The 14,736-nt window shown below is 38.0% G+C and overlaps 1 protein-coding gene across 1 annotated transcript; it reads left to right on the top strand.

The window, feature by feature from the left end:
* The first annotated feature begins 1,497 nt into the window (after window positions 1-1,497).
* Window positions 1,498-14,694, top strand: LOC137174251 (interferon-induced very large GTPase 1-like). Its single transcript, XM_067579429.1, has 6 exons — window positions 1,498-1,685; window positions 2,377-2,437; window positions 2,564-2,636; window positions 2,809-3,057; window positions 5,968-6,231; window positions 9,137-14,694. The coding sequence occupies exons 1-6, from the start codon at window positions 1,663-1,665 to the stop codon at window positions 13,822-13,824; spliced, it is 5,358 nt and encodes a 1,785-aa protein (XP_067435530.1). The 5' UTR covers window positions 1,498-1,662; the 3' UTR covers window positions 13,825-14,694.
* The last annotated feature ends 42 nt before the right edge of the window (window positions 14,695-14,736 follow it).

Below are 14,736 nucleotides of genomic sequence, written 5' to 3'. Positions count from 1 at the left end.
TGTACTGTTTTATTCTGTTATCTCATATTTATTATATGTAATGCATATTTATATTAATATGTTGTATAGAAACATCACAATATACAGTACATATGTATGTTTATTTTTGTATGTACTGTATATAGTTTCTCTTCACATTATACTTCATTCATTATGCATAAAGGGTGTATAAATTCTAATCTATAAAACAGACTATTAATATTAATTCCAAACATACTGTATCTACTATTTTATACTGTTCCACCTTATCTGGATTTAAGATAATTGCAGTATAATTAATTTGTTTTGCATGTATATTTATGCCCAACAGTTAGAGTTATACACGGTATACATCATTCTAAATTTAAAACAAATTCTTTTTTGTTGTTTTTTCTCTCTCTCTATTATTATTACTTTTTTCTCTATTTGTATCACATTCTAAGGTTTCTTCTTGTGCTGCTGTAATGCTAAATTCCCTCCTGATATCAATGACGTTCGATCTTATCTTCATTTTATTTCAACAGCTGCATAAAGAGATGGCAGTGGAGACACTGGGGACCAGTCTCAGGGTGGAGGGGCATTCAGCACCATCCTGATTTGACCACATGGTACCTGGTGTTAATAACAATAACATCTGATATAACAGTTTTATTTATGCTAATGTAGGATACCACATTCATTCACCTAGTACTGCAATTAATTTGCTTAAATGTATAATAAAGTCATCTTGTGTTACATTTGTGCTCCTTATTTTATTACTGCTGATACCAAGTCATATCAAGATCTAAGGAAAATATATTGATCAGTTAAAAAAAAATCTTATAGTTTACTTGTGATGTCTATATTGTGGCTTGTTTTTAACTCATCTGTCATGCAGATCTGGATTGAATAATATCTTACATGTATTACAAAAAGGTGTACCAAGCTTCAGTCAAGTTATGCCTCAAATCAATTCCAACAAATTGGAAAAAGGGAGACGTCAGGCTGAAAAACTGAAATCAGAGCTGCTACACATGTTAGGGTTTGTGCATTTTCTTCTATTAGGAAGAGAAAATGCAAAAAAAACAAACAGGATGGAGGAAACTCACCCCTCCCCCACAGCAGGGTGTGTAATAAGAAGTTGTGGGCAGGAAAAGATGAGCTATGAAAGACGAACGATTAATATGTAACATAAAGTCATATAGTGTTTAATACTTACATATGAATTAAATCCAAAGTTCTATGAGCAGACCATTAAGACCAGTGAAATATACACAGAAAAGTCATATTTTTGTTGTTTCTTACGTTATTTTAATAAAATGAAAAGTAGCTTGTCCTTATTAATGAAACATATCAACTTAACCCTTTATTTAGTATATGTTTAAGTTCAATCCCTTTACAGTATGATATTTCTTTTAAAAAACATTTAATGGGGACAGAGAAGTTTAGTATGTGGTTTGGACTTGCAAATAGAGAGTTAAGTTTCATTTTCTTGTAACTCACATAACTGCCAACTGTTCTTAGGAAATGACACAGAAAGCGACTGCACCCAACTGCAGTATAAAAGTAGAAGCCTGAGGTGTTGCTTTGGCATTCGCAGGAGGGCGCAGTGCTTTAATTTGAGGCCAAACTCTTGACCTATTACAACATATTGCATATAGAGTAGATATAAACTCCTGGATAAAAGAAGGATGTCATCGTGACATGGACAAATCAGTCTTACAAAGGTAGGTCACCATGTTATTGCTTCTTCTGTGTTTTTTTTTTCTTTGCTTACACATGTGGGTGACCTGTAAAGCAAAGTGAAAAAAGCAAAAGAAAACATGAAAAAATACAGTAATGGAATGTAACTAAGTACATGTACTTATTCTGTAGCTCACTCAATGTACATAGCTATATTATACCTTTTACTCCACTATGTTTGACAGCTATAGTTACTACTTGATTTTACATTCAAAACAAATGATTGGCTCATAAAACATGATATATTGTTATAGATTAAACTACCTAACAGTAACATTAACTTATTCACGAGGACTGTTTGTCTGCATAACAAATACCTTTACTGTTTTTGCTGATCATTTCTGTTCTGTCATGTAAGAATAGGTTTGTAAAGTGGTAGATTCATGAATGCAGCCCTAGCTTGTAACAGAGTATTTTTTACATATTGCTACATCTACTTAAGTAAAAGATGTGAATACTTGTGCCACTGGAAAAATATTACTTGCAGCAAAAAAGCGGTAGTTATTTCATAGCCTGAAACAGATGCATGAATCAGCGGATTCTTTTTATTTTTTTGTTTTTATCTGGCCTTAACAGCAGATTACAGTTGTGATTCTTGCTTTTAGTCCATATTGTTTGTGTTATTGTTAGTGTTGTTGGCTGCAAACTTACAGGGTTCTTTCCTTTTACTTTTAGTGAGAAGCAGTGTGGGATGACTGAGAGTGCACCCACAATGGATAACACTGAGGAAGAGGAGGTAAACAAAATAATGGATTATTGAAAAAAATAAAAATAATGAAATTACATGGCAAATACATATTTTTTTTATCAGTTATTGATTGATTCATTACATCAAAAATGCATATTTTTCTCAATTATCAAGGAGCTGTATGATGCATCAGATGCCTTCCTTGACTGTGAGGAAGGAGACTCTCCTGCAACACCCCAGTCTGACTGTAAGTGTGAGTGATGCAGGTGTAGAATGTCAGCCTTAAGCAATCTATTGTCCAGCAGAGAGAAATAAATAAATACTATTCAAGTCAATAAATTGTACACATTTTTATTACTTAAAACATGGCGTAATGTGGAGTTCCTAAGAGGTGTTTTTCTTCTTTTCTCTTATGACAGATGTTCCTCCACCAGAAGTAACAGTTCTCCATGCCGACACTGAGACTGTTTCTCTTGGTTTGACACCTGTTAGGTATAAACTACATATAGATTACTCCGGTGACACACATGGAGGAAGTGTGATTGTGGAAGACTCCAGCGCTGTAAATGTTGATGGACTGCATCCTGGGACTGAGTATACATTCAGAATCACAAGGAGAGCAGAAAATGGAAATCAAAGCGAAACAGCTTCTCTATCTGTCTTCACAGGTAAATTTGAAATTCTGGAATTAAAATTAAATTGTTTATCAATACAGTAAAGCTTTGGCTGAGTGGTTGTTGAGCTCAACAAATGTTTCCTCAGAACTTTAACATAGATGAATGTACTTCTTACACTGAGATATTCTGTCAGTTCATGATACAGTATTCAGGTTTATGTCAGACTAAAGAGGTTGCAAAATGTGTACTTGTACAAATTGTGTGCGGTGATTTTATGTTACATACATGTTTCCCTGTATGTTACTTTTCTGTCTTCCACAGCTCTTATGTATGGTGTTAGATTTATGTCATGTGTCGCGAGCGCGATATAACACGCTCAAAATTGGGCAAATGTATTTCACACACGCAGATATTAACTGCCACTCACACGGTATAATGGTGTGCTCACACCGGATGCGAAGCAAATTTTTCGTGCAATGATATTACATACAAAGTCAATGCAAAATTAGACGCAAATTAGCAATATCTAAATTTATTTACCGCTTTAAGGTCTATAGTTTTCGTCTGGGAAGTGCAGTAAATCAACATAATTTTGGGGGGAGTTTCGTGAGATGGCTTAATGCAAGTTATTACAGCAAAACGAACAGAGAAGAGTCGATAATGTCTTAAATGTTGGTATGACTGTTGTTAGCAGGAAGACTGAGCCGTCATCATGGCAGGCAGGCTGAGCTTCAGTAACATCACCGTGCTGGGTCCTATTGTCCGGGTGGGGAAAATTTGCTTCGCGTTTGGTACACAACATAGATCCTCACGCACAAATTAAACAACCAAGAGTGATGCAGGCACCTGTGAGAAAGAAACAAAACATAAGGACAAACAAAGAGTGGCACCTGCGTGCTTAGAATGAAGCAGGAAGCGCACAAAGCAGCCACTGCAGGCCAGAGAGCTTCTGCTTGGCGAGAACTGGAGAACACACACACACTCTCACAAGCTGCTGTCAGTTGAGGTCTGCTCGAACAAACAGACCTGACGTGGCCATTTGGGGGCAGAAACCAAGGGAGGCACTGGCTCTCTTATGAGTTGTCACTTTCAACCATATACTGTATAAAAATATCATAATATTAGTATCATAATAATAATGTAATAGTCATAATATTTCAACACGATCACACCCACATGGACCTCCTCGCACCTTGACTAACAGCTGTCATTAACTGAACAGGCAGACAGTTTGGCCATGTGACTAAAAAGGACAGCATTAAATCAGAGCATTTGTGTTTAGATATATTCCCAACAGCTGAGTACACATTACTCATATCATTACCATGATGTTTTATTTTTATATGATGGACTTAATGTACATAAATCTCATCAACCTGCAGTGAGCCGTGAGTACTGAGCCTGGCTGCTCAGATCATGAAGCAACAGCAAGCAAGCAAAGTTTATTTACATAGCATCTTTCACAGACATCGCTCACAAAGTGCTTTACAGTCAAAGAAATAAAATTAAATACAATCAAATCAAAATAAATAAAAACAAAGACACCAGATAAAATATGCAAGGAGAAAAGACATAACAGACAGCACCACCTACTGACAGCCCGGGCTGCTGCATGGACACACAGGGTTACTTATGAGGCAGTTATCAGAAAAACAGTGTTACAGCGAATGTAGAAGTGTTAAGGTGAATTAATAAATGTGATCTAGATTAGAGTTAGGTCTATCCAGAAAAATTAATGTATAGTTGCATCTAAACAGATTGAAACCCACACCAAAATAATCTTCCCACAAAAATAACCCAATAATATTTCACTTTATTCTTTTACATAGAAGTACAATAATAACACAAAAATGGTTAAAAATCATCATACATTATTTAGGACTCATAATCTAGTTCCCAACAGTCCGACACAGATTCATCATAATCTAGTGAGCTTTCACACGCTTTCAGTGTTACTTTTAGTCTGGAGTGAAAGGCAACAGGGGCAAATTTCATCTTAATAGAAAGATTTTTATGGACATTGTTTGGTAATATTACCAACTTCCTTGAGGTGGAAACTTAACGCACAACTCGTCTGGACAAATCCTCGTTCATCATGTTGCATATTTCAAGTCAAATTTGGAATGTAACATGTTTTAAGAACATAAAAATCTATTGTGATTCAAGTAAAAACTAGTTGCCTTTTAGGTGAAATAACAAGAAATACAGAAAAAAAAAGAAAAAAAATGAAAACTCATTAATAAATCATCTTGTAATTAATATATTAATGGTCAAATTCCGCTGACATACAGTCTATACACTGTAATAAATAAATAGGCCTTCATAAAACCAGAAAATCATAACTATGGTACACAGACAACATTATGAGGCTCTTGCATTGGCTAGTTACTGATGACTGGCATTCTGTCCCTCGTTCAAATACCATCAACACTGATCCATTTCTGTTTTGAGAGTTTTCCATGTATCACTGCCCTCAAATAGTTGATGAAAACGGGCATTCATAATGATTCAAGTTTATTATCCTTGGCAAAAATAAAGCAAATAAATGTCACCCTTAGCATAGACCTTCAGAGAAATGTAGACAAGTTTGCAGTTTGATCTTGTCAAGAGTCAGATCTATTCATGCAAGCAGAACTCAGCTTCGAGAGCAGATTGAACTAGTGAGCGCGTGTGTGCCCTCCAGCGTTCACCATGCAGAAACTCTCTTTTGTGGTGGCTGCTTGGTGTGCTTGCTGCTTAGTTCTAAACAGGCAGGTGCCATTCTTTGATTCTCATTATGTTAGGACTTATACCGTGCGACTGTCAGATAATATCTGCATGTGTGAAATAATATGCTCGTGAGCATGTTTTACCATGCTTGCGACATATGATAGAAATCTGATGCCATACTTGGCAGGCAAACAGTACAAATATAGAGGAAACTTTTCAATTATAATTGAAACTATTATATTGTTCCCACAGATCCCAGCCCTCCTGCGCAGATTACAGTCTATCAGGTCAGCAGTAAGTCACTTTCTCTGCTTTGGGACACTCCCGCTGGTAAAGTGGAGAACTACATTGTGACTTGTTGCAGTGAAGAAGAGAGCTGTGTGCAAGAGCTGACAACAAACACAAACGGCCTGACTTTCAGCAGCCTGAAGCCGGGGGTTTGTTACTCCCTCCAAGTTTCTTCACAACTGAAAAACGGAAGAAGGAGCAAGCCAGTCGTAACATCTGTACAAACAAGTAAGTAAAAGAAAAACATTATGAAAAAGAATTATGAAGCAATAAAATAAAGATAAATAAAACAAATAAAGGCAAATACCAGCTTGTCTGCAGAAATATGTTTAAAGCTCCTCTGTGATATTAAAGCACCTGAAGAAGTAAAAGATCAGACAAGTCAAAAATATACACATTGCATTAATAAATAATAGAGGTAATGAAAATGGAACATAAAAGCAAGCATAAAGCTTTATACCTTTCCTCCAATCAGTTGATATAAAGTAAAAAAAAGTAAAACTTTATTTATTTTACTCTTCTATTTACCTTTCACAGTTTATTTTATTTTTTACCTCCTCACTGTTAGTGGTATGGCTCTGTGGATGGTAATGTCAATCTGTTGGTCAGTCTGTCTGTCCACCACTTTGACCCAGACTGAAACATCTCAACAACTATTAAATGGATTGCCATGCAATTTTGAAAGGAAGAATCCTACTGACTTTGGTGATCCTTTGACTTTGCATCTAGCGCCATCATCAGTTCAAAATTTATCCAAATCTTTGGTTTATGACCTAAGTATCTAAAAAACTAATGACATTCCCACCAGCCAGTTGTGGCTGGCATACTGACATGCTACACTAGGATTGTGAAAATGGTTAACATTACTATTACATTACATTCTGTACACTTGCTCAGTAAGTTCTATTAGATCCTCCAGAATATACTCTATACAAGATTGTACCATACCATTTTGTCGCACTGCATTTGGGCAGTCAGCTTTCTCTGTGAAAGCCACAACTCAGTGGAATGGCCTACCTGATGATATCAAGAACTGTAGTTCAATCTATACATTCAAGGCCAAATTAAAAAATCTACTAAAGACCAATCAGCTGTGTGACCATTGAGTCTAAACTCCACCTATGGTCTTGATTTAAATTTGACAAATTCTAATTGACATTGTGGGTGTATGTGATGTGCTGTGTGTAGTTTTGTATTTTGTATTTTATATGGCGTGTTCTGTGTGTGTTTTTTTGTTTGTTTGTTTGTTTTGTTTTGTTGTTTTTTTTTTTTTGCTTTATACTGTTTGTTGATGTGCTGTTGTATGTTTTTTGTTGGGGACTACAGATGCAAACTAGCTTCAAGCTAACTCTGGTGCAGTGCATCTTCAATGTTTCAAACTGCACACTCAATAAATCAATCAATCAATCTTATACCTGCTAAACATTAGCATGTTAGCATTGTCATTGTGAACACACTGACCTCACTGTGCCTATTGTAAAACCTTACAGAGTCGATAGCATGGCTGTAGACTCTTAGGCTTTGCTTTCTGAATCAACAACCAAATAAACATCCACTGGGTAAAAGTGCACTGCTAATGTCAGTTTGCAGGCTCTACAGCCAATAAGCTTGTCAGCTGCAGCACACTAGACACCTTAAAAACAAACCTGCAACTGCCATTTTGGTCAGTTTAGATGCTTGTGTGGTCGTTAGGGTTTGGTTATGCTTGAACAGAATTAGTCTGAACTGGTGCTGGCAAAAAATTAATGAACGATTCTTTTTCATAGTTATTCTTTTTCGAGTTTGATTTGTACTGGGGCTACACTGGTACATACTGCCTCCAGGAAGTAGTCATATACTTGCACTCTAAAGTCATACACTGACTGCCATCACAACATGTTTCTGGGACTGTACAGCGTGTGTGCGCAGCTGCTCTCTGCGCAGGCAGTCTTTCATCCTGTCTCCTGTCCTCTACTGCTGATGTGATTGACTGCCTGCAGGCACTGCTGGTGAAGAGAGGAGGTACTGGTTTGTCTCAGCCAGTAGCAAAATTTACAAGAATTTGACAAATGTTAAGATATGTGGCAAACTCAGATAAACAGTTAGGCTACATACAGACAGCTTTCGTTGTGGTGTACTGTGGTTGTGTAAAACATACCTGCAGTGGATGGGACAGTGCGGGCAAAGCAGTTGAAAATATTGTTTTTCTACATGTTTATACTTGTTCAGCACGTGGTTTGATAAAGTACTTATTGGCTTTCTACTTGCGAAGGTTTTCTTGCACTTACAGTAGCCTAACAAGCTTATCATCAACTCGAGTAAAACGTTATCTTTCACTTCAACCCCCCCAAAAAAACCTCACGATTTTTGAAACCTAAATGTTGCCAGGTATGCTCTTATATATACTTACTTCCCATACATGCTGAAATGCTGCCCATATGCCAAAGAATACCAAAGAGAACACCAGCTTCGTTCATGTACCAGAATCTGACAGTAGACTCAGTGCCTCAGTTTTGAATATTGCAGGGAGGAGTAGCACAAGCAAAAATGGCCACAGTGAGATCTTAGATGAAGAGCTGCAGATGACAGGCTCTTACTGCATTTTCTACAAACCACCACACCTCCCACACATAACTAAGGTAAACAACTTATTTCACCTTGCCAGTGGAAAAACACTTGCACCATGCCAGCGTGGCTCAAGTGCTCATGGCTGCTCATGGCATGACTCGGCTTGACAACCCCCACCACCATGGAAAATCCCTGTTAGTGTGTATTGCATGCCTGGGACTGTGCCCACTATTGACTGGTCTATATGTGCCAATCATGGGAGCAAATCTAATAAAATTATTGATTTTTTGAAAGGTTGAATTGAATTAATGCTGGGACAGTGGTGTGTCCTGATTAGCTGAAGCAGGTCAACGTACAATGATGTGTATCAAGACGTGTGTTGCTTTTACTGGTGCTTTATATTTTAGTGAGGATGGAAGGCACGGCACAAAATTGTGCACTGTGACAAATTACAAGTGGTTTCAGGTTACATCAATCAACATTACAAGTGCACTTATTTTATGTACCAATTATGTTTGGATGTATGCTTTAGTAAATTAAAACAACCAAACACGATTTTAATAATTATTGTCATTCATGTCCACAGAGAAACAGCTGGAGACATTATTGGAGGATCTGGGCTTGGAGCAGCACTACAAAGAGAGGCTATCCCTGAGCACAATACTTCAAATTGATGAGAGGACCATTACTGATGAATCTGTCACGCGTAATTCAGATCTTCCATGGTATTTTCTGAAGAAACTGATGATGGTTAATGTGACAGCTAGAAATGTGAAATATACATCAGCATGTGAGTCAGTACATGAGAACCATGATGCTATGTCAGGGAATACAAGGTTAGATCTTAAGAATCTGCTCAACGGTCCAAATTCAGGTGACATGCCAAACCCCCTCGACATAATCACTGCTCTCTTTCTGTGTTCTGATGGTTTTGTACAGCAGGAAATGGCACTCAAAATGTCTATGTGTCAGTTTTCTGTGCCTCTGCTGCTTCCCAATTGTGACACAGAACAGTGCACACTCATGCTATGGGCCATGAGAGACATTGTTAAAAAGTACAGACCTCAGTCCCTTTCTGAATCCAAGGGCTTCATTGAAGACAGAGTTGTTCTCTCAAATCTTCCAATGATATCTTTTGTGAGACTGGGTGAATGCTCCTTGTCCAAGTCAGAGATTCTCAATAAGCTTTTGAGCAATTCTCAGCAGTACCATGACACCTTTGTTCACCACAATATGGAGTGTGGCGACAGTCCGAGGAAAATATCCAGTGGATTGGTTGAAATTACTTGGTACCTCCCTTGTGGAAACAAAAACATGGATCTTTTCAGTGAGCCAGTTGCTGTAGCGAACCTCCGTGGGGACATTGCTTCATTTGAAACACAATACTCTTTTTTGTGTCAAACATCTGCTGCAGTTTTTGTGTTCTTTGACAATTTGGACTCTGGGTGCAGGCTACTGACCAACCAACACTACAAGGCACAGATCTTCTTGGTGGGCAACCATCAGAGGAAGAGCTTCAATCTAGATGCTTTAGAAAAAGTAGCAACTGAGTTGGGCTTGACTAACAGCAACATTATTTTCAAGGCTAAGCGCATGAATGATGCAGACTTCGTCAAAAATTTGAGGAAAACAGTCAGCGATGTAGTGGAGAACCCAAAGATGAAGATGCCAATAGAGCAGATGGCTGACATTGCCCATGAACTGGGAATCTTGGTTGATGAAGACTCTCCAGAGTGCCAGACTGCCAAGAAAAATGCAGATGCCATCACTGCAGAAATTCAAGATACTCTTACATACAAAGAAGCTCAGCTTCCCTTGCAAGGCCAAATATGGAAGGAATTGACTTGCATAGAGAAGGAAGAATTTCGGCTTCGAAAAGCTGGATCTGAAAACATAGAAAAGTACAAAAGTGATCTTCAGGTACAGAAAACAAAACTTCGGGAAAAACAGAACTCTTATGACATGTCAAATGCTATGACATGCTTCATCAATGCAATATCAAGCCCAGGAATAGAGAGGTGCTATTTCCTGAAATGGATGCGAGTTAACCTCGATAACCTATCTCGAGAAAAACTGTCTGGTCTCAGGGAGCAGTACAAAAAGAAATGCATGAGTTCTGAGAACAAAGAAGAGATTAAAGACATCGACACTCAACTTTCCAACAGCTCACTGGGGACTGAACACTTCTTCCGTGAAATGGGTCAAATCTATGAAGCTTCAGTTTCCCTTCCAGAAACACACCCATCACGTCAACAATTACAGCATCTTCCAAAACTCTGTGCAGGATTGTTGCTTGATGGCTTTCCTCTTGAGCTTGTTGACGGAGATGCATCCAACATACCTCTCAGATGGGTGAGTGATGTTCTCTCTCAGCTCAATGCCTTGGTGTCTCCTAAGAGCAAGATATTGGTAGTCACAGTTCTTGGAGTTCAGAGCACAGGAAAGTCCACTCTCCTTAACACGATGTTTGGAGTGCAGTTTGCTGTCAGCAGTGGTCGATGCACTCGAGGTGCCTTCATGTTGCTCATCAGAGTCAATGAAGATGTCAAAAAACTACTCAACTGTGACTTCATGGTGATCATTGACACTGAGGGTTTAAAGTCACCAGAGCTTGCACAACTGGATGATAGCCATGAGCATGACAATGAGCTTGCAACACTTGTTGTGGGGCTGAGTGATATCACCATTATCAATATTGCAATGGAGAATTCAACAGAAATGAAAGACATCCTACAAATAGTTGTGCATGCTTTTCTCAGGATGAAGGAGGTAGGCAAAAAGCCCAAATGTCAGTTTGTTCACCAGAATGTGTCAGATGTTTCAGCCCATGAGAAGAACTTACGAGACAGGAAACTGCTCTTGCAACAGTTAAATGAGATGACCCAGGCAGCAGCCAAAATGGAAAAGAGGGAGGAGAACAAGAGCTTCACTGATGTGATGGAGTACAGTCCAGACACTGGGAACTGGTACATTCCTGGACTTTGGAATGGAAACCCACCAATGGCACCAGTCAATGCAGGGTACAGTGAAGCTGTATATGAGTTCAAGAAGAACATCATCCAAATGTTGGGAAATTGTGACTCATCTGCTAATGATATCTCTGAGTTTACAGAGTGGATGTCAAGCCTGTGGAATGCAGTAAAGCATGAAAACTTCATCTTCAGCTTCAGAAACAGCCTAGTGGCTGATGCCTACATGAGGCTTTGCACAGAGTTCAACAAATGGGAATGGGAATTCAAAAAAGACATGTACACCAGAGTCATAAATGCTGAAACAAGAATTTCCAATTTTGGTACAGTTGCTGTGAAGTCAGAGAGCCATGATATAAGAGAACTTCTCGCAAGTTTGAAAAGTGAAGCTTGCACTGTGCTGTCTAAATGGGAGACAAAGCTTCTTGAAAATCTAACACAGTACTTCAAGCAAACAGAGGGTCATGTCTACCTAGTTGAAGGATACAAAGAGGACTTTGCTAACAGTGCAAAGAGCCTTCGACGAGAAATGGAGAGGTCTGTGTTTAATCAGCTTGAAGCAGCAGCTGACATCAGACAGGGAATGGTAAAGCTGGATAGTATCAAGAAGAATCACACAAAACAATTAGAGGAGAGAGTGTGTGCATTAATTGAAGAATGTCAGAAGAAAAAAGTCATGATGACAGACACAGAGCTAGACAAGGAATTTGATGAGATGTGGGATAAAACGTTGAAGGAACTATCTTTTTGTGAACAAAAGGCTACAGATGTCTTCACCAGTATTTCTCACTACCTGAGAGCAAATCTCTCACATAAGGGGAGTCATGCAAGTGAATTATTCAGCAGAAAAACACTGCAAAATTGTGGACAGGTGCCTTTCAAATATACAGTTGAAGGAGTCTTCAACCATGTTAAACACACTTTCAAAAAATGGTTTAACAAAGATCAAGTAGTGGCTATACAACAAATGGCTGACAGCATCATAGCCACTTGTGAAGACTTAATGACACAGAAAATGGAACGAAAAACCAATTACCATGAAACTTACATCCTGGAGATCTTACACATGATTGATGAGAGGCTGCAAAATAACCGAGAGCTGAAGGCAGACATTGAGTTTGAAGTTTCTCTAAAACAGCACATCTGTGGAGTTGCAGCCAGAAAGTTTCAGAAAATGCATGAAGATTTCATACATGTGAATGATCCTTACAGATGTTTGAATCGAAACAAAGAAAAGTTTCGAACTGATTTTATGGATGTGTTCCATGAACGAGACCAGTGCCAGAAGAAGGCAGAAGAATTCACCAACCGATGCTTGAAGCCTGCAGTTGAAGACTTTGTCAACCGCTCCTTGGGTCCTGACATCATTGGTGAAATGATGACATGTAGTCAGTTCAGCACACGACTGTTCTTCCAGTATTCAGTTTTACTGGATTTGCTCTCCAAGGATGACTTTGAAAACTATCAGAGCTACATTTCCTCATATGAGGGTTATGTAAAGAAATGGACACTCAATCAAATAAAAGAACACTTCTCTGATCCATCTAAAGCGTTAGAGTTTGAGGATCGACACATTCAGTCAAGTATCAGTAGCATAAATAATGCTATCAACAAGGCCAAAACAGGAAGGAGTGGCAACTTGAAGACGTTTGTTGAAGATATCTGCAAGGAACTTGGTGATAAACTGGTCATTTCCCAGGATGCTCTTGGTGCTTTCATGATCCTGAACAATGCCGAAGAGGAACAGTTTGCTCACTGGCTCACAGATTGTGTGAAGGACATGGCTCAAGCTCTTAGAGAGAAGTTTAAAAAAACAAACATTGAAATGAAACTAAAAAATCTCCATGTGAAACCTCAGAATGAGCTTTTCACCAAACTGATTGGATGTGGTAAACAGTGTCCATTCTGCAAAGCGCCTTGTGAGGCAGGAGGAAAAGCACATACTGAGCACTGGACTTCACTGCATCGGTCACGTGGTCTTGGTGGATACAGGCGGGAAAGCACAGAAAAACTTGTCGCTGACATATGTTCTTCTGGTGTGATCAGTGACGTGCGTTTTCGCTGTTTTGCTACAGAATATCAATGGCATCCTTACAAGAATTACAGAGAAATTTTTCCAGACTGGAAAATTGCTCCAGATGTAAGCCTTGAGGCATCAGACTACTGGAAATATGTATTTGCAAGGTTCAATAAGAAGTTTGCCAAAGAACATAGTTCAAACCCTGCTGATATTCCTGCATCATGGAAACATATCACACGTAAGCAGGCAGAGGCAAGCCTGAAAGAGTCATTTAACATCAAGTGAGAGAGTACATGCACTGTGGTTACAGAGATACACATTCTCATGACATTCATTCATTTATCCTCTTTTCATGGATATTTTGTTTGTTTGTTTTATATAATGCAAAAGACAATCACAAGTAGTAACATACTGTATATATGATGACAAGGTTGACGATACAGATATTTTACCAGTACAGCAGAGACATAAGAGAAAATCACTACATGTAGTGTTCACCTGTACCTGAGACTGAATTTAACATGTTTAATAAAAATAATCTGCTTTAACTGTATGTTGACAGACACTTTTAAATACTTTTTGATAATGAGTCAATGTGCATGTTCAGAGCACGTTAGTTTGATTATATCTGAGTTTGCATTTTATGATTTTGTGTAACTGATGAATTTCATTATATTTTTGTACAGTGATGTACACAATTAGTCAAAGCAACCAGGTGACAGAAAAAAGTGTTTTTTAATTCAAATGTAATATGATATGCAATGTTTTTTTGTTTTTTTTCAGTGAATTGTCCGATGCCAAATATTTACCTTTCTTTGATGAATTAAAAGATCATTCAGTCTATATGTGGTATTGTCCACATGTATAAAGAAAGGTGTTACGGCCCCAGGTTGCTCTAGAGGGAGAAAGGAGTAACATAAAACTAGCTGAAGAATCTGAGGAGTCAGTGTGTTCAGTCTTGAAATCTTTTATTGCCAGATGAGCAAGATTAAATGCAATGTCAGGGAATTTTTAAAAATCAAATTAAGTATATGTCTTTTTTAAAACTCAGAATTGTTTTTGTTTCTATGAAGTATGTAGTACCAAACATTTACAATTTCATATTAATCAAAATATTATTCAGTCTATATGTGGTATTTTATTGTCAACATGTATGCTTTTCTTACTTCTGTTAACTGATTGAATAAAGACACAAAA

This window comes from Thunnus thynnus, chromosome 22 (genome assembly GCF_963924715.1).
Source record: "Thunnus thynnus chromosome 22, fThuThy2.1, whole genome shotgun sequence".
In the NCBI taxonomy this organism is placed as follows: domain Eukaryota; kingdom Metazoa; phylum Chordata; class Actinopteri; order Scombriformes; family Scombridae; genus Thunnus; species Thunnus thynnus.
Note: the sequence above shows the minus strand (reverse complement) of the source record. Positions and strands in the feature narration are given on the sequence as shown.

What these genes read in the sequence shown, in the direction of transcription:
- LOC137174251 (XM_067579429.1), top strand. Translation starts at nt 1,663, where the DNA reads ATGGACAAATCAGTCTTACAAAG. An exon ending in GACAAATCAGTCTTACAAAG is followed by an intron (nt 1,686 to 2,376) that starts GTAGGTCACCAT and finishes TTTTACTTTTAG; the next exon opens with TGAGAAGCAGTGTGGGATGA. An exon ending in CGTAACATCTGTACAAACAA is followed by an intron (nt 6,232 to 9,136) that starts GTAAGTAAAAGA and finishes TCATGTCCACAG; the next exon opens with AGAAACAGCTGGAGACATTA.